The 20,889-nt window shown below is 37.4% G+C and overlaps 1 protein-coding gene across 3 annotated transcripts; it reads right to left on the bottom strand.

The window, feature by feature from the left end:
* Positions 1–1,518: 1,518 nt before the first annotated feature.
* Positions 1,519–20,273, bottom strand: LOC126751429 (box A-binding factor). Of its 3 annotated transcripts, none has more exons than XM_050461689.1 (6): positions 19,908–20,273; positions 5,431–5,909; positions 3,095–3,845; positions 2,457–2,937; positions 1,966–2,386; positions 1,519–1,893 (listed from the first exon to the last, which is right to left on the bottom strand). In XM_050461689.1, exons 1-6 carry the CDS (start codon positions 19,917–19,919, stop codon positions 1,797–1,799), a joined length of 2,241 nt encoding a protein of 746 aa, XP_050317646.1. In that variant the 5' UTR covers positions 19,920–20,273; the 3' UTR covers positions 1,519–1,796. The 3 variants fall into 3 exon arrangements, with proteins under 3 accessions (XP_050317646.1, XP_050317648.1, XP_050317647.1); XM_050461691.1 differs by having other exon boundaries at positions 1,966–2,365; XM_050461690.1 differs by having other exon boundaries at positions 2,457–2,919.
* Positions 20,274–20,889: the final 616 nt, after the last annotated feature.

Raw genomic sequence — 20,889 nt, 5'->3', positions numbered from 1 at the left:
GACGCGATAACGGCCGCCATTGACGGTTACGCTCTCACCGTAATCATTTTTGAAGAAATATGGACCGATGATCCCACCGACCCACAAACCATAACAAATCGTTGTTTTTCTGAATGAAATGGCAGCTATTGAATCTCTTCAGGTTGCTCTTTGTCCCAAAGACCCACTAAGCCCGTGATGGGCCTCTTTGCTGAACAAAATTTATCTCGAAAATGTCAGATCTTCTTGGAGCTCATATAGCGAAATGATGTCTCTTGGAAAGGTCGAGCAGCTTCAGTTTCTTGCACAAGCTGTGTTTCGCACGCTTTCAATTTAACATCTCGACGTAAAATGTGCCAAGTCGTTCTATACGTCAGTTGGAGTTGCTGCGAATGGCGCCGAATCGACTCTCCTCGTGTACACTCTCAGCTACTGCTGCTAAATTTTCTACACTGCGTGCTGGGCGTATTCTATTCAGTCGAATATGATCCAATAATGAATGCTGGGTCTCAAGATGGGTGATGGTGTTGCTAATAGTACGCTCAGTAGGCTGATTGTGTTGTCCATAAGTTGAGCGAGGCGCGCGAAACTCGTTCTTTGCAGAAGGTGAATTTTCGTAATAAAGTTGAACGATTTATAAATGTTGTTTAGACGTAAGTCCTGAAATGCCAAACAATACTGAACAAAAATAAAATGACAGCTTGAGATGACTTACGCGTGATTTGTCGAAAAAAGACTTTTGAAAGAGTACCTCTACTTGGATCATTATATCTGGCAGCTGTACTACTGTAAATCAGTGTTATATACATATGTAAAATTTTAAATTTTTTAATTATTTATTTCTACTTTAATGTTAGTACACAATTCGGATTTTTTAACGGTTGCCTTTCTAAACCTTCTTGCAGAGAACATCTATCATACAAAAGGTTCACGATTCAGAGAACGTAAAAATATTTTTCGGAAACTCGGACAAGATAAGCGTTCTCTGCTTGATGTATTAGTAAATTCCTTAAATTATGATTACGGTATGGTCTTAATTTCAATTTTACAAAATCAGTTTTGATGTGGTTCGAAGGATATTGCAACACTTTTGCATTTTGGATTTATATTATATTTAATTTTATTAAAATTATCTTATAACTTAATATTTACTTTAACAAATTATTGCGAGTAAGTGAAAAATATTCCAAAATGCCCATTTTTTATTAACTACATTTCGTTTCTTTATAATTTAGAGAGTTACAGACAGTTATCTTTTATTTACTGCTAGCTACGAGGTTTATATCTCAGTTTATCTCCACTACATTTTATTTAGTTTAGTTAGTCCAGTAGGCTTACGAGTTAAGCATAAATTAAATTAATAAGATCATTAAAAAAATAAAATATTTTCAAAAAATATTTATGTTTTTTTTTATTTATTCACATATCTAAAACGAACTACTTTAACAAACTAAATTTAATTAATTAAATAATGAATTATGTTTAAGTACTTACACACAAATAGCATTTAATTTTTTAATCTATAATATGGTATATATTTTTAAGCATTGCTGGGATTATGCAAATCCTCTTCTACTTATATTCAGTATAATTTTGGCACTTAAATATATTTACATGTTTGCGCTAAAACTAATTTTAAACTAAAAATATAAATTTCCATGAAAGTAAAAGTAATTTTTAACGACACAAAAATATTATTAAAAATATTAATATTTTTTTTTTTAATAATAAAATACACGTACTCAAGTACAACAAAAGCTTTGGTTTATCTCTTTTTGGCAAATTCAAAAAGTTTGCATGTGAGGGCCGCATGCCGCTCAATTATTCGAGGAACGTTCGGGTAGGCCAGTGCGCGTTATGACGCTGGTCGGTATCTCACCATTTGTTGCACGTGTCGCTTCGATGGGTTGCACACTAAATAACGAAAGCAAAGAAAATCGTTAAAAACAAACTCGAATTAGTATTTATCACTTGTCTGCCACCCACCTTTGTGCGATTGGTTGTCGATTTAGCGGCGATGGATTGGATAAGTGCGGCGATTGACTTTGCGATGGTGGATTGCTATACGGCGAGTGACTGTCGCCAGTCACGTGTTGTACAATCGATACGTTGCGTGGTCCGGTGGCGGTTACGGAGCTCCCCGCGCTACTCGCCACAACGACGCTGCCACCAACCACACCGGAGGATACTGAGCCAGCAGACGCACTGCTGCCATTACCATTTATCGACATATCGCGTATTTCACCGGGCAACGGTTGTTGGCCACCACCAATAATACCCGCGCCAACACCGCCGTTCATCGGCAAGCTTAAGGCGGACACTTGCGAGGGGTAAATCGTACCGTTAGGTGCCATCAGCGTCACATTCTGCGTCATGCCCGACAGTGCTGTGTGTGAGTAGTCATTTACTTTGAGTGAGTGAGTCAGCGTACAAACAGGGTGCATAAAGGGCATAATTTTCATTAAACTCTTACTTACATGGTAGTGGTTTCATGGACGGCATGCCACCGTTATTCTTTGGCTTGCGCTTACGTTTCTGTATGCCATCCTTCTTCATTGATTGCGGCCGATTCGTATTGTGTAGCTTGAAGTACAGGCCGCAAGCGTTGCATACAGGGTTGCCTTCGTTGTTGCGTCGCCAAAGCGTTGTCGTGGTGGTGTTGCAGTTGGCGCACGTGACGCCCGTACGTCGATTATTGGTATTGGCTGGTATTTTCGGTTTGGTTTGACGTGTCGGTACACGCACATGGGTCGGTCGCAGTTGATTACAACCCGTAGGGCAATAGAAATCGTTGCCTTTCCGTATGTAGAGGGCGCCACAGTTCTCACACTTGGGTGACTCGTAGACAGTCGGTACAAGCGATGCCTCGTAAGCCGTGATCGGTCCCGTGCCTGGCCAATGCGTTGCGGTCATATTGCCGGTGCCGTAGTCATCAACTACCTGATGGTGATATGTATTCTATAATATTTCCGTAAGTGTGTGGAAGCAAAAGAAGGTGTAGAATTTTGTTTTTAGATGCATAAACAGTGCCAAATGAATTGTGCCAATATTGTCTTTTTTTCGAGAAATAATACAAACAAAACTACTTATATACAGTCGTAGGTGTGATACTTACATATCCGGAGAATTCGACACTTGATGGCGCCCACATCGACTGCTCCTGTACGCCCGATTCCATTAACGACTGAAATTGTCCCGGCTGTCGCATGGCACCTAAATTCGGATCCGATTTACAAATCAACTGCGTCGAACTCGAAACACTGTATAGACCATTATTCGGCGGTGGCAATGCATATGTGGGTGGACTCGAATAGTACTCGGTATTACCAAGATCTGTAAACGTCTTTGCCTCACCGGGATGTGCGCTTGAGTCGACCACCGAGGGATTGTAGTAAATAGTCTGTACGTTGCCGTTGTCCTGCAGCACATTGCTGTAGCGCTCGTCGGGATCGAAACGCAGTTGCGCACCCGGATGTCCGCCATGTGTCGAGGCATTGATGACGCCATGTGGATTTTGATGTTGGTGTAATGCTGCGGCGGATACAACAATCGTATCGCCGTAGCCACTGCCTGGTGGCGTACAAAGTTGTTGTTGCTGTTGCTGAATTTGCTGCTGATGATGTTGCTGTGCGTCTGCACCGGCCTGTTGATCCTTTTCGATATCTTCGAGTTTGATGGCTGCACCAGTTTCGGTGCAAATAATCTGTTGACCATTCTCAGTGGTTGTGTACGTGTAGACGGCGGTGCCGGGCGGTGGATGCTCTTCGTTGCGCGGTGCCATTACCACATAATTGGCGGGGGATTGATGATGATGAAATTCGGACTGTGAGTCGGGCTGATCAGCGTCACGATTGTCGTTTTCCTCGCTATAGTCGCGTTTTCGGAAAGAACGACAGAAAAAAATTTTAATTAATAAAATAGAGAATTATATGTTTATAAAATTGTACGCTGAACCAGGTACATTATGTTAGCTAAGAGGTAACATAGAAAGATCGGATATCCTATAAACGAGCTGAGTCGATTTAGTTATGTTCGTGTGACCGTTTGTCCACCTGTCTCTATAAAGCAACGATATAATTTCCGAAAAAATTTTTAGACAGGACCACTATTGCATATACATATGTGACCTGGTCTATGAAAAGGGAGCTAACGTGCGAAAACTAGTTTTTAAAAATAACTAGTTGTTAAAAATAAACAACTCGTTTCGTCAGTTTCTCGTTATCTCATTAATTTTGACACTTAAGCCCTCTTTCCGTAGACCAGGTAGTCCCCTGACACCGAAGGGAGGTCGGTATAATACAGTTGTTTTTGAACTTCAGGTCCTTTTTATACCGCATCTGCCAATACTTATGTAAGAAATCTCAATGAAACTCAGAAATAATACCTTTCTAATAACAGTGTATCGTCTTGCCTAAAATGCATAAAATCAGTGCAATAGTCTCCTCAAGTCCCCACATGCCTAATATGCAGATTTTCAAACATCTGCTTGATATACATTGTGACAAAAAAGTACCCGGAATTGCAAATAAAATGCAAAATATTGAATTATTCATCAATATTTATTTTGTCGCCTTCAAAACGGGTACGCGGAGTTCCACGGAGCGGCAATTTCAGTGTGGGCAACAAGAAAAAATCACACGGAGCCAAGTCTCGTGGTTGATATATGGTATTTATTGCGTTTTTGGCTTTCAATTCGGTCACAATCGTACTCTTTTTGTAGAAAATTCAGCTTTATCGGAGCGAGACGAGCAAGTACTCGTTTCATACGCAAAATATCCATTAAAATCATTCGAACGCACTCGCGTGAGATGGCGAGCTCTTTTGCCATCTCCCTAACAGTTGCCTGACAATTTTCAAGCACCATATCCTGCAATTTTTTAATATTTTCGTCAGTTGAAGAGGTCGAAAGTCGTTCACGATTTACAAAGATCTTCCGACCGTTATTGAAGGCTTTGTACCACTCGTAGGGTTGTGTTTTTGATAAAACTGAATCACCGTACGCTTTCTCCAACATTCGCAACGTTTCTACACAAATTTGATTAAAAATACACAATTTTAGACAAATTATTTGTCCAATATTTTTCCATTGTAAAAATCGCAAAGCACTACTGAGGCGTACCGACTTAAGCAGCTGCTGTCAACAAAGAGGTTGACAGATCGCGCTCATATTTGGCTTCGTAATTAATGACAGTCCTACCAACTTAGGAAGATATATTTTTTTGAAATATCGTTTACCTGCGGAATTTTGTTACGATTTCCGAGCGCTTTTTTGTCACAATGTATACCTTATATCTACAATTTGCAAATTGCGAGAGCATAAAATGTTCGGTAACACCCGAAATTAGACCTTCCTTACTGATTTTGATTTTATTTTTAGCAGTCGCTTCAAGCACCTATTGTTCTTGTTGCTTTTAATCTTTGCTTAACATAAATGTAATAAATTTTACTCACAATGTGCCCGCTGTGGTCAATATTCGTCGCTGTTGAGTGTTGCGCGGTAACGGTATGCTGTACTCCTCACTCGATGTTGGTTGAGCGCCGGTAATCGATGCAGCCGATGTGGCCACGCTTGTCGGTGGCTGCTGTAACTGTTGTTTTTGCTCTTGAGATTGATTAGGCGTCAGTGGCTTTGATTGACTAGAGATATGTTGTTGTTGCTGCTGCTGTTGCGCAGCTGTTTGCTGTTGCTGTACAGATTGTGTTTGGTTCAAGTCCTGCGCAACTTGCTGCTGTTCCTCAGCAGCGCTCTTTTGGGCCTGCAATGTTGTTGTGGTCACAGTTGGCAGCTGCGAATCACCGCTATTCACTTCCGTTTTGATGTTCGATAATAAATGCTGCTGCTGTTGCGCCTGTTGTTGTGCTTGTTGTTGCGCTTGTTTGGCAAGTACCTGTTGCTGTTGCGGCAATTGTTGCTGTGCCTGTGCTTCCATCTGCAACAAAGTTCAAAATCGAAATGAAACTATGCTCTACGACTTCTACAAGTGTGATTTTATTTGTATTGATAATTGTCAGGTGGGTGAGGCGACATTGTCGTCATTGTCACAGTCTTCGTTCATTCGTCATCTCTGTTGTGTCATTGGCATTGTTTGTATAGCATTGGTGGTTTGTTACTGTCAACGACGTCGGCAAAGTTTGTTTTCGCTTATTCGAAAGCGTGACCCAAGTTCCGGTCATAAAACAGTCAGCTTGTAACTCAAACAAATCGGCAAACAAGCAAAAGTGGAAGAAGAAAACAAATTGGCGAGTGCTAAGCAACACGATTTCCGATTCGGGGCACCTCAAAAGCAGAGAATCCCATTGTTGACGCATAACTTGCTTTGAAACATACCCATAAACGTACGTATGTCAGTACAGTTCATCGGTATATAGTACGAGTAGCTGCGACAACAGTGCAGTGTTTTTTAAAGGGTTACTAAAACCAAAGCATGGAAAAGAGAGTTTAAAATTATTTTTTATTTTTCAAGAGCATTATATTTGAGGAGTTTACACTGAATCGAGCAGGGTTGGAAGTAAAAGAACAAAAAGAGTAATATTTTTTTATAAGAAAATATTTTTCGAGTTCGAGTTCTCACTGCTTCAGTCATTCCGTTCTTCTCCGTGGAAGACACTCACACTGGATCGAGAAGTATTCGAAGTAAAAGAGCCGAAACAGTAAAATTTTAGGAATATTTTCGATATTTTTTCCCCGTGGATGAAAGTTACACTGGATCGAAAATTATTCGAGGTAAAAGAGCAGAAAGAGTTTTTGGAGGTCGGGTCCTCCACTACTCCAGCGATTCCTCCCTTCTCCGTGGATGAAGCTTACACTGGAACAAAAATTATTCGAAGTAAAAGAGCCGAAACAGTAAAATTTTAGAAAAAAAAATGTTTTCGAGTTCCGGTTTTCGACTGTTTCAGTCATTCTGCTCTTCTCCGTGGAAGAAAATGACACTGTATCGAGCAGTATTCGAAGTTAAAGAACCGAAACAGTGAAATTTTTGAAAAAAATATTTGTCGAGTTCGGGTCCTCCACTGCTACAGTGGAGCCGCCCTTCTCTGTGGATGAAGCTTACACTGGATCGAAAAGTATTCCAAGTAAAAAAAGCCAAAACAGTAAAATTAATACAAAATGGGAGTTCGGGTTCTTCAAAAAAGTTTTCAGACTTCAAAAAATGCTGTTTCGAGTAAAACCTGACTACACTTTAAATAGCTGTAATTGAAAAAATATTTGAAATATTTATTTAAAATTTTAGTATATTATTTTTGAAGGCTCAGACAAGCGATAAATGTAGAAATAAAAAAAAAATTATTTTTTCGAAATTCCACACTAGTAGTGCTCTTTAAAGATTAACTGATATAGTTCATTGAATTGAACCACTAAATTTAGAAGGCTGCAACTCAAGAACTATTTGAGATATCGATTGAAAATTCTAGTATATCAATTTTAAATGTATTTGGTGTAGAAATAAGAAAACATTTTGAAAAACTTGACATTTGCATTGACGAGTTTGACTAAGGATCCAAGGGCACTCAGAATATCAATAGTTTTCATTTACGCGCTATTTGATTAAAATATCAAATTTTTAAAATAACGTTTTCTTTTTATGATATATATAGTGGACGTTCAGATTGTATTTGAAACACTGCATGAACGCTAGGGTGGACCAAAAAAAAATTCTTAAAAAAAAAACATTTCTTATTTTTTGGCTTGGTACTCTGAAAAATATGTTCTTAGACACCTCTAAAATAGGGTCGCTACCTTGCAGTTTTCTATTTTTTTCTGTTTCATAATATCAGATAGGCGAATTCATTTCGCTTCCAACTACTTGAAAATATATCTCGTCTCATAAATTGTATAGACAATTGAATGCTCTATTAAGAGTCTAATAATCTAGTTTTGAAAGTACCAAACGAAAAAAAGTATGCATTTTTTTGACCCACCCTTATATACCCATATATGTACATATAAAGTATATCAAGTACTTTTTTCAAAACCAGCGGTGAACTACAAACACCTCTGCGCGTTGGCGACAAATAAATGCAATTTGTCACCTGCAATAAAAATCATGTCGTTATTAATGCCACACGGGCCTCTTTCAAAAAAGTACAACAACATATTTCACTTTTCATTTCTAGAGCAAGCAAAGGAAAGGAAATCGTTGTTAAGAATTTCAAGCCCGAATTCCAAACACACACACGTCCATATACACCAACAACAAAGTCACTTACCTCAAGGCATGCTCATGAAGTAATTTGCTCGAAGCGCGCTCAATTCTTGTTTTTTGCGAAGTACTAGAACTGACACTGAATGAGTTGATGAGTCGTTGACACAACAAAAGGCAACAACAACAAGCTTATAACATGCATAGCGGAAACATGTCTGAGCTATTGGTAATATTATATTTGACTTGAGCACTGTTAACAACATTCGCACCTACCGACAAGCGGAACATTTTCATTTATGTACAAAAGACCGTCTATATGTTGTTTGTACAAGTCAACGGATGTCGATCGGTCGATCGGAAATTAAAGTTGACAAATTCACAGTTATGAAACGAAAGGTGACGAAGTGTTAGCAACTTTCAGCGGAAACAAAAAATATTGAGCACGAAAAGGCAGACTGTGAAATTGACGAAGGAAAGTGAAGTGAAAAAGTCGACTGGAAGAATGGAACATTATAGGATATGAAAATCTATTTCATAATTAAAAATTTGAAAAGTATTGATTTTTCGAAAAATTATGGTTTTTTTGAAATTTGCTAAAAGTAAAAAAGCTAGAAAATTTGTTATTAAAAAAACTGCCAATAATCGTACTTGCCTAACTTTAACTAACTTTAATTTGAATGAGTCACACTCCACTTACACTATATAGTACTTCACAATCCTGGAATTCCCCTCAATGTACAATGTCATAAAAAACTTCAACGCGTCATTGAATATTTTTAGAAAATAAATATTTATTTGCTTGTGATTTAATTTGTACCACCAGCGCATACGTAAGTATACATACATGCATATGTACATAATGTATTTAACAGTAAATGTACCTATTTGGCAATTAAACGTGCACCAAAGTTCGAAAATGATTGAACGTATTTACCAAACAGCGACAACACCCTAATTTGTCATGAAATTATAAACAGAAAAAATTTTTCAAAATAACCTAAAAGTAAAACAAAAGTAAAACCATCAAAAAAATATTTCTACATATTTTATTTAAATTTTATTTACCACACATATTTCTAACACTTAGAACAAAGATATATTAACTGTTATACGCGGGGTCAAAGCGTTTTAATATCAATATGAGCATAACGATGTGTTTGTTCTTCAAATTTTACTACACCAATGTACATACATACATATGTCAGGACTCACACCCCACTTTATCGCAATCTAGTCAAGGCCGTTGCTATCATCCACAATTTCAACTACTGATATGCTGATTGTAGACAAGAAGTTACTTGATAATCCCTTTTATCATCAGAGTAGACAATTTTAACTGATATTTAGTTGCTTGCTAAGAACACATTTTCCTCTTTTCTATGATAGACCAGCGCGGATAATTCTTCAAATCAAAAACAAGAAAAAATGTTAACTTCGCTTGAAGCTATAAACCGTTTCTTATAAAAAATTGATTCCGATTTTTCACTACAGCGTTTTTTCAACGCTACAAAAGTTGACAAATAGGAACAGCAAAAGACGCCATATTTTTCGCCGCTCTTTTGACATTTTTCTTCAGTAAGGTTTGCCATTTCATCATACATAGAAAGATATACGATCCAACAATGTGCCGAAATTTTTTAAATTTGCTTGAAATTCGGAGTCAGTGGCCTCAACTCTAAGAGCGCTACGCCCAATTTATGGTCGTCATAATCATCCTGTAAGATCAAAAATTGAGCGTCTAATGGACAAATTTGAATCCACAGGCCCAGTACAAAATATTGCCGTGCCAGTGAAACAAAGAAGTGTCTATACGAGTAGTGTCGAGAATATTGCTGCCGCTGGCGCTTCAATTGAGGAAGACCCAAATCAGTCTCTCACACGTCGTTCACAAGAGTTGGGCTTTTCTGTGACGTCGTTGTGGCGAATTTTGCAAAAAGATCTTGGCCTGCATCCTTACAAGATCATATTGATGCAAGAGCTGAAGGCACTTGACCACCAGAATTGTGGTAAGTTCGTGAATTGGGCTGAGCAACAACTTGAAAATGATCCGGATTTTAATCGAAAAATTATTTTTAGCGAGGACGCTCATTTCTGGCTGAATGGCTCCATCAATAAGCAAAATATACGTTATTGGTCAGGCAATAAACCATACGTACTCCATGAGTCACCATTGCCTCCCGAAATAATTACGATTTGGTGCGGTTTATGGACCGGCGGCATCATTAAGCAGTACTTCTTCCGTGGTTTTCAAGACCGGCATGTTACAGTGAATGGGAATCGCTACCGCTCAATGATAACCAAATATTTTTGACACGAATTGGATGATATGGACTTGGACAATATGTGGTTCCAACAGGACGGCTCCACAAGCCACACAGTGAATGTCACAATGGATTTTTTGAAAACCAAGTTTGGTGAGCGTGCTAACTCATGAAATGGCCCAGTCAATTGACCGCCTCGGCGGTGCGATTTGACGCCGTTAGACTAGTTCCTGTGAGGCTACATCAAGTCTATGGTCTATGCCAACACGCATGTACTTTCACAGGAATAAAGAACTTCATTGATATCTCAAATTGTTTTTGTTTTATTAAAAATAAGTATTTACAGGGTTAGTCCGGAAAGTAATAGGACTCAGTCGATTTAAAAAAATTGATAGAACCAATCTTTACAATTCTTCAAAAACTTTCAAAATAGGTTCCTTCTGCGTCGATGCAGCGTTGGCAGCGCGTTTTTCAAGCATTGAAGGCGTCACGGAAGGCATTCTCCGAAATAGCCTTGACAGCCGAGGTGCATGCTGCTACGATCCTCTGCTTGCCTTTCATCGGCCTTTTCAGGCAAGGAAACAAAAAAAGTCCAGGGGTCACATCCGGGTTGTAGGGCAGCTGCGGAAGCGTTGGGATGCCGGCCTTGGTTAGGTAGATCTTCACAGGAAAGGCGGTGTGAGCCGTGGCGTTGTCGTGGTGCAACTTCCAATCGGCTGCGATGTCTTTTCGGACCCGATTGACAGTTTCTTTGAGTCTATTGAGGACTGAACCATAGATTTTGATAAATTTAATATCTGGGCAATTAAACGAATACTTAGTCGACGGTCTGAGTTCAAAACTTTGCGCATACTAGTCACATTGTCGGTGTTTGTCGAAGTCGCAGGTCTCCCAGCACGGTCTTCATCAGCGACCTATTCCGGTTTTCCAAATAGGTCTGGTGCCACCGAAACACACCACTTCTTGCTAAAGCAACATTTGGGTAAGCCTGCTTGATCATATCAAACGTTTCTATCGCAGATTTACCGAGTTTCACACAGAATTTACTCGCGTACCTCTGCTCTAATGAACGCTGCATTTTCAGCTTGCACCACTCATAGAAACACGTCGCGCGAAAATGTTTGTCCTGACTCTACAGGTGCTAGGACTGATTACCCGCTTGTTCATTAGCTAGGAACGCCCTCTACCGAATCCAGTCGGTGCGCGCATGCTCTTAAGTACAGTCGCGGCGGAAGAAAATCAGTCCTATTACTTTCCGGACAAACCCTGTACCTACCTATAGGTTCCGGGGATTCGTAGTCCAGTAACTTATATTCTCGCGGCAATGGCTCTAACCTCCGAACATATTGCTCACAATGCACCACTGTTATATATAGCTGTCATACAAACTAATACATCAAGATCCAAATAAAGACGTTTTTATACCTTTTTATGGTATAATAATAGCACCTGTAAGGGGTATTCTGCTGGTTTTTACAAAATTTTAGTCGCGTGCTGTAATAACGTTTACACCTGTTGTTAGAAAACAGTTACTCAAACACGATTATGTTTATATTTATTTATATTTACATGCATAAATATAGGCGATATCTATGACTGGAAATAAACTTAAGTAGCAAGCGTTTATTTCACAGCTTGGCATATATCGATTTCATTATTTAAATATTGATAAGATATTAAAGAAAAAACGCACAAATCAGCTATCACACAAAACGCTCGAAGCATATCAACGCATACATGTATGTACATACAAACATACATATGTATTAATATGTGTAAGCTGCCTTTTTATCAAATCATATTATCGCACGATATGCGTTAGTACAAATATGAATATGCATGAGTATGTGTATGTGTATGTGTATGTATGCATAGCATATTATTATACAGGCACATTCATATATTGAGAGTTGTACAAATAAGCGTTTGGCGCGCACTCAAGTTGGTCAAATGGTTATCATTCAGTCCGAAACGACACTTCACTCCTCACACAACAGTTAAATAATTAACAACATCATCATGATCATCAGCAGTGGCCGTCGTAGCCATCACATCAACCAGCATTAGTAGCAACAACAAAACAACAACCTGACTTAGTGATTGCCGCACAACGAGCCATCGCGAACGCCAACTTATCTGCATAATAACAACAGTAACCGTTGTTGTTAACAATTTTGATTGGGGGCTGATAGTGGCTGGCTGGTTGGTTGGTTAGACATTTGAACGTGTGAAATAAACTTTTAATTTTATATACCTACATAGATAAATATGTATGTTTATTCGTTAACACATACTTATATGCGTAGAAACTTTTTTACGAGTATTACTCCAATGAATTATTGCTTCATAAAAGTTGCTCAAAGTATTTAGGGAGCAATAAAACTTTGGGCGTTGCGTCTAAACGCTGTTGATGAAATCAAATACACACACGTTAAATATAGTTATGCTTACAAGTGTAGAGTAGACAAGTTTTCAATGTTGAATTAATGTATTATTTTATTTTATTTTATTTTATTTTATTTTATTTTATTTTATTTAATTTTATTTTATTTATTTTATTTTAATTTAATTTAATTTAATTTAATTTAATTTAATTTAATTTAATTTAATTTAATTTAATTTAATTTAATTTAATTTAATTTAATTTAATTTAATTTAATTTAATTTAATTTAATTTAATTTTATTTTATTTTATTTTTTTATTTTATTTTATTTAATTTAATTTTATTTTATTTTATTTTATTTTATTTTATTTAATTTAGTTTAATTTAATTTAATTTATTTTAATTTCATTTAATTTTATTTTAATTAATTTTTTGTTTTATTTATTTAATATCCTACTACCATAATTGATCCTCATTGTGTTTTCATGAAATTTAGTTATTGTTTTTTATAATTAAATGATTTTTCGAACGAAGCTGAATTTTTAGTCTAAACAAAAATAACTCCATCAAAAGAAATAAGACTCTCCCTCGTAATCAACGTTTTTTTTTTTTTAATGTACCTAATATAAAACCAGTTTTATAACAGTTAGAGGAAGGATACTCGTTCTCTTAACTTTCGGTTATAGAATTAACGAAAAATAATAATTTGATCTTCATGAGTGATTTTCAAGGTAATATGAGGCGCATTCTCCGGGCTTGAAACCTAAAAAAAAATCATCTCTACAAGATATTGTTCCCAAAATGACCTATAGTCAACAAAAATTGAAAAATTGGCAGCGTTTTTCATATTTTTTTTCTTATTTTACACAAAATTTTGATCGTCTCTAGGCTGTCAAAGGTCAATTTCTGATCTGGTAGCTCAGTATATGAACATAATGTGGATGAGGCGGAGTCGAAGTAGAAGAACAAGTACAGTGAGCTTTTTCACGGATGGATCGTAGCTGAGGCGGAGCGTTGGATGGGGGTATCTTCAGTCGAAAGCTCTCAATCAACTTTTCTTTCATAATGTCAGACCACTGTAGTGTCTTTCCAGCAGAAATAAAAGTAGCAGCAGATGTAGCTCTCCAAAATGCGGCTTCTTTTAGGGAGGTGTGCATCTACTCCAATGACAGAGTTGCTATGAAATAGATGTGCATGCAAGAAAAGGTACCCACACTTAAATTCCATCAGGATGGGAACGCCAGGCTCTCATACCCGTATGAATAAAAGGTTCCTTGAACTGCGAGTTCTTAGACAAGGCGCACATCGCCACAATGATAGACATCCTAACTAGGCACAGTCCCACAGACGCTAATGCGGTAAAGCTAAAGATGGGAACTTGTCAAAGAGGAAGAGGTGGAAACATCTAAACATTTTCTTCTCCACTTTTCAGCTTTCACTACACTCAAGTTGAAGCATTTTTAAAAAAATTGAAGTTGATTTAAACAAATTATTGAACCAATCGTGACAATTCTTTAAAAACTTTCAAAATAATGTCCTTTTGCGTCGATGCAGCGCTGGCGGCGCGATTTCCAAGCATTGAAGGCGTCACGGAAGGCCTCTTTGTCTCGGGATCATACTCAAAGGTCCATGACTCTTCACCTGTTATTACGCCACTCTAAAACTAGGGGTTACTTTCACACATGGTCAAATTTTCTTGGCATACTTCCACTCGCCTCAATTTCTGGTCGTCAGTGAGCACTTTTGGGACCATTTTCGCATGTTTAAGTGCTACGTCACAATGTCATTTTTCGGCTTGCGCCACTCTCAGAAACACATCGCGCGAAAATATTTGTCCTGACTCTCCAGGTGCTCGGAGACAACTGACCAACCGCTCGTTCGTTAGCTAGTAATGCCCTCTACCGAATCAGTTGTATTACTTTCCGGACAAACCCTGTATGTACGACGGTCCGTTTGATCCATACGAAGGAGTTCTAATCATAACAATGGACTAGCGTCTATGGCAGTCCAAGTAGTATAATCAACCTATTTATCTAACCTAACTTAACCTATTTTATGGAGAACAATATGCAAAAAATCCAAAAGCATGGATCGGGCTCGAATAATTTGAGCTCCGAGTAATCACTGTAGAAAAAAAAATTCGTTTCCAACAAAACGATTTTAGAGATAAATTGGTGGAGCTGATTGGAAAAGAGGCTATAATTTAGAAGTATGTAACTCAAAAAGCTATTTGCGTTATCGATTTAAAATTTGTATGTTATTTTTAATGATATAATCAACTGACGTATAAAATGTGCCTCTTAAGAAATAACTATTTATAGCCGACTTTCAGCAGTTACTTCAACGCTAAGCAGCTTCAAAATCAAATTTAATTATATATCATCACCTCAAATATCATTATGTAGCATAAAATTTTCAGCTTCCGCTGTCAGATATAACGAATATATAACCAATGTATAACCAGTTTATAACCAAAACTCAATTTTTTTTTTAAATGAGTGGTTTCTATTACAACGTTTTTTCTTCGCCAGTGAACTTAGGAAAAGTGATATTACGCTTTTTTGCATTTTAGGTGACGATATATCAGGTAAGATGAACTACAATTTTTATTTATAACACATGCCATAAGTATATATTTGCTGCATGAATATGTCGCCTCTATTAAACTAAAAAAATAGCAATTTCCTGTATTGCTCCGCATTAGTCATCAATGGGCAGGCGCCAACACATGAAACTCACTGAATCGGATAACAAATGACACAAAAAAGAAGTAAGAAGAAAAAAACATTCACTTCGTGTGACACTTTTCCCTTCGGTTGCACAGTTTCACAGCATTATAGCCGCTGCCCATTAAAACTGGAAAGATCCATTATCTTTATGAGCAATTAAATTTGTGCCGCTGGCGTCAAAATTCCTTTCCTTATGTGCTCTAGAAATGCACCAGCACAAAATATGTGTGTGTGTGTGTGTGTGCACAAACCTGAAAAAACAGCCACTCAGTGTGGCTGGAACGGCCCACGTGGAATGTACCAAAATTCAAACTAATAAAATATCCAATAATAACAATACAAAATTGTCCAACAAATTTTATTTCATTATTTTACCGCTCAATTGCAGGTAAATAGTTGCTGGCACTGAGCGCCGACGCAATTCATTCATAAATCGAGCGGCGCAAAGCGGTCAAGCAAACCATTGAAAAGGAGCCAATGGCACTGTACTTCGTATAAGGACACACAGGCAATAGAAATTGCGTAATGGGAATATTATGTCAACGCTATCACCTCAGCGCGGTGAAACGTGGAAAAGCATGGCAATCGATCGTATCATAGGTTGATAGGACAAGCTAACACGCAACACGGCTGATGAGATGTGTGCATTAAGGATCAAAAGTGTATCCTGCATTTTCGTATATACTATATGTGTGTATGTGTGTTTGAGTGAGTTATTCAATGAATGAACGCGCTCGGCTAGCGACGTGTGTGTGACATTTGTTGGCAGGAAGTGCATCAGCCGCACACACGGCCAATCGTAATCGAGTAAATTTAACAGTTGGCCAGGACTTGAACGCTCATCTACTGATATGTTGTATAGATAAATACATTAGACACGCGCGAAGACAGCCTACCATACACCTAGTTATATGTACATATGTATATGTATCGAGCGAGCGAAAGGATACGCAGGCAGACCAAAGGATATGATAATATGTGTGTTTATATGTGCGCGTGTGTGTGTTGTTTATACCCGTCTGCTATGAAGTTATTAAGGATATAATTTTGATAAGCCAATGACAGTGGCGCCCGCGACATTAGCGCGGCTGTGCTGCTTTAAGTAGGCACTCAACTCGGTTATATTATATTACTTGAATATATAGTATGCTTGCTGCACATACATCCATACATATCTGCGTACGGAGTTTAGATGTGCTCGAAATGAAAAATATATTCTAAAGCCTAGGGTTAAAACCATTTCGGGTCATAAAAATTGCATTCAATTGCTGTGAGTGCAGTATGTTCTCAGTTCATTCACCAATTTTGAAAAATACACAAACAATTTGAACATTTATGGTATTGCCACAGGCAAGACAATTGAATTCTACTCACTATTTCACTGGCAATTTACAACCTTATGGCATGAGAATTTTCTATAATGAAATTACTTTTAATTACCGACTCATTTGATTAGTTTAATTATGAAAGTAATTGCCTCTGCATTTTCTTAGAACGAAGCTGAATTTTTAGTCGAAACAAAACAACAAAAACAACACCATCAAAGGAAATGAGACTCCCTCCCGTAATCAATGTTTTATTACAATTGTACCTAATATAAAACCAATTTTAAACCAGTTAGTGGTAACGATACTCCTTCTCCTCACTTTCGGTTATATATGTAATTATAAAAAAATATTCTAGTGAAAAATAATATTAAAATCTTCATGTAAACTCATAAGTGTTAGCAGTTGAATTTGAATACCGTCCCAGCAAATCACGGCCATCGAAACTCTAATACTTTGAGCATACAAAGCATAAATAATTTGGTAAGAAAGGAAAAATCTAAAAAAAAAAAAACTTGAACAGAAATCTCTGGTAGCGCTTTTGGATAATTAACCGGTAATTTAACCGATAGGTGGCTTGCAGCGGGTAGTCCTTATCCCGACAATTACTTTTTACCTTGCGTTGAAAGTCATTTCTTTTAAAGGGATGGACGGTTTCAGTTCAAATTGTCAAATGAGCCCTAAAAAAACTCAGTAAAAATCTAAACAAAGCTTTAACCCAAATCTTTGGTAGCGCTATTGGATAACTAACCGGTGACCTAACGATAGTTTACTTGCACGGCTAGTCCTTGTTCAGACGATGACTTTTTAGTTTTCGTTGAAAGTAATTTATTTTAAATTGCAGACAATATGATTACCGCCGTTCACGGAGTTGTCAGAGGACCCGTATTTTCCAAAAAATAAGTGCGTAGTTCAAAACCAGAAGGCTTTTGATAGATGATTAATTTGAACATGGCTTTAAACGTTGTGATTACCGATAAAAAAGCGTTTTCTCTCTTCTGTAGATTGTCACGAAAACACCGCTGAGCTATTGCCGCTGCAAATTTACCAAATAATGGAAGATAGCCGTGGTCAGGGCTAAATTCAATGAATGTTCATAGACTTAACTAAATAAATAAATTGTTGATAGTAACATGAACAGTAAAAATGATAGAGCGCAAAATCACATCGAACGTAAAACTACAGTACTTTCGCCTTGTGGTGCCCACAAACTGAATTTGTTTGAAGTCAGCTCAGCTGAATGATATCCTCGAGCAATCATTCCTTTGGTGTCGTTCAAAAATGTTTCAATATTTTCATACAAAGTTCGAAAATTCTGAAATCCAAAATATTCAATGCACTTCACTGTCCTTCTAATACAAGGAGGTATGCTAAAATAGAGCGGGTGTGATAAGCCCTTTGGAACAAATCAAAACCTTTCCACAGAAACTCTGCGAGACATTGATGAAATTTTGAAATATTTCAGCAAACTTGTGTGCATTTTCATATGGTTTATTATACTTCAGTCATCTATGAAAGAAACTTGGTTCTTCAAGAGATAAATGCCACCAAGAAGGTGAATACCCAAACTATTATCGAATATTCGCTGTCGCCAAAGCACGAAACGCTCACTTCTAAGAGCCAAGTAAATGAAGATTGCAGGATTTTACTCTGCATATTCAAAACCTTAAGGACGTTAGTCAACAGGTTTCAAAAGCACCGTGTTTTCATTAATGAGTTCGATAAATAAATGTCAGAAACCTTAAAACAAGGCTCAGTTCTTCTAGTCTGTCTGTCTATATATATAATACGTGCAGCTGTGCCTCAGTTTTATAGATATCGATCTGAAATTTTACACACGTACTTTTCTCTTAAAAAAGCTGCTCATTTCTCAAAGTCGCTGAAATTGGTCTCCCATAGCATATAGCTGCCATACAAACTGATCGATCAAACTCAAGTCCCTGTATGGAAAACTTGTTTATTTAACAAGATATTTTCATATAATTTGGTAAAAATTATTTTCTAAAGGCAGGCTAAAATATCTGAAGAAATTTTTTAGATCGGACTACTATAGCATATAACTGCCATGTAAACTGAATAAACAAAATCAAGTTGTTGTAAGGAAAACTCTTTTATTTGACGAGATATCTTCACGAAATTTTGCAGAGCTTATTTTCAAAGGTAACACTACAATTCCTCAACATATTATTTGAGTCCAACAACTACAACATATAGCTGCCATACAAACTGCATAATGAAAATCAAGTTCTTGTATGGAAAACTTGTTTGTTTGATGAGATATCTCCACGAAATTTCGTACAGATTTTTTTTACAAGATAACTTTATAATATCGGCACAAATAGTTTTGCTCGGATCACTATAGCATATAGCTGCCATACAAACTGAATAATCAAAATCAAGTTTTCTTTTTTATTTGACGAGATATCTTCATGAAATTTGGCACAGCTTATTTTTAAAAGCAATACTAAAATCTTTCTAACATTTTATTTGGATCGAATAACTATAGCATATAGCTGCCATACAAACTGAAAAATCAAAACTTTATATAGTATGAAAAACTAACACTATAGCCATATATATATAGAATTTATAGTCAAAATTAACATAATTTTGTTGTTGTTGTTGCCAACCGCCAAAGCCCCGTCGGAGGTTTATGCAAATACGAACAATTGCTTTCGTATTCTTTTACAAAAACACCTTTCCTACACACAATTTATTGATTATCTGCAATATTACATAGCCAGCATAGAAAAGGTATGCAAAAGAAGCTAAGAAATATTGAAAATATGCAAATCATTTTTCAGACTTTTACTTATCCTTCTTACATTCAATAAAATGTTTCATTCAAAACTATTTTATCTAATAAACAAAAACGGCATATTTTTGTTTGAGAACTCTTTTAATTTGATTTTCTTGCACTGCTATCAGGTCCACATTTAGATAATTTTTCCCGCCTAATTCACATTTTGGCCAGATAAAAAAGGTGGCGTTCCACCAAAGATAGTGGCGATAAAGGTGTCGGTATATAAATAAGTGTAAAATATTCTCTGCTGATATGCCTCCATGCCTCCATGCTCATACATACCTTGAGTTGCATTTCGATAGCTAAGCTTTTCACTTGTTTTCATAACACACCAAACTATCTAACAATTGGTTAGATAAAAACGACTTTTACAAATGAAAATTTGGAAAAAGCGTTTTTTGATTTCCAACTGCGGCCGTTAAAACTTTGACACTGTCTCTGTTGATATTATTTAGCACAATTTCGCACTGGCACCGACTTTTTTCCACCACTTATTATTATTATGTCAACTATTGAGCTGGCATTAGATGCGCTACAAAGCGAACCCGGCAACTTGTTACGCGTAAATTACGGTAAAGTGTAGTTTGGTTGTTGGAACACACTTCCTCGGGCGGACACATCTATGTTAATGACAACCCGACGCAGTGCGCGTTTAACACCTTTTCGTTCCAATTAATTTTCTCGAGCGGTACCCAAACCTACTAAACCTCCTCTATGACACAGCCTTACCAATACATAAACAGATTCATACATATTCATACACACACATATACGTATATACACGCATATTCATACCAATACTGGCGCAATTTCGATATTTGTCTGAATATATTTACCTCTTAGAACCGCCGGACACGTTGCAAAGGCACACTGCTACACATATTGCGGTCGAGTAGCGGGAAGCCGCATATTTCTCGCTTGAACCACACAAATTATTTACGTTTGTTTGTTTGTTTGTGTGTGACGGCTGCAAGTGTATTTGTGCTGGAGCGTTGTGCATGTGTGAATTATGATTTATTTGCGACGACGACCACTCCAGGTGAGTTGGCGTGTATGTGTGAGTTCCTTATCTTATCGCTTGATAGACGTCGCCGCCGTCGCCGCCGCCTCTGTCGCTGATATCGTCGTTGGTTGTTGGTAAACTTTGTTGTCGCATCAGCGATAAGCGTGCGTGTGATGCGTCTGTGTGCGCGGGTGTGCAAGCGTAAGCGCAAATGCGCGGTTGTATGCGTGTTCCGTGCATTGCGCATGCGCGTTCAGTTTG

Source organism: Bactrocera neohumeralis, chromosome 2 (assembly GCF_024586455.1).
Source record: "Bactrocera neohumeralis isolate Rockhampton chromosome 2, APGP_CSIRO_Bneo_wtdbg2-racon-allhic-juicebox.fasta_v2, whole genome shotgun sequence".
Lineage (NCBI taxonomy): Eukaryota > Metazoa > Arthropoda > Insecta > Diptera > Tephritidae > Bactrocera > Bactrocera neohumeralis.
This window is presented reverse-complemented; position numbering and strand designations above follow the sequence as displayed.

Bases quoted from the DNA above. Each gene is read 5' to 3' on its own strand.
- LOC126751429 (XM_050461689.1), bottom strand. The intron at 3,846-5,430 runs GTGAGTAAAATT...ACGCGACTATAG, and splicing joins TTGACCACAGCGGGCACATT to CGAGGAAAACGACAATCGTG. The intron at 2,387-2,456 runs GTAAGTAAGAGT...ACTCACTCAAAG, and splicing joins GTCCATGAAACCACTACCAT to TAAATGACTACTCACACACA.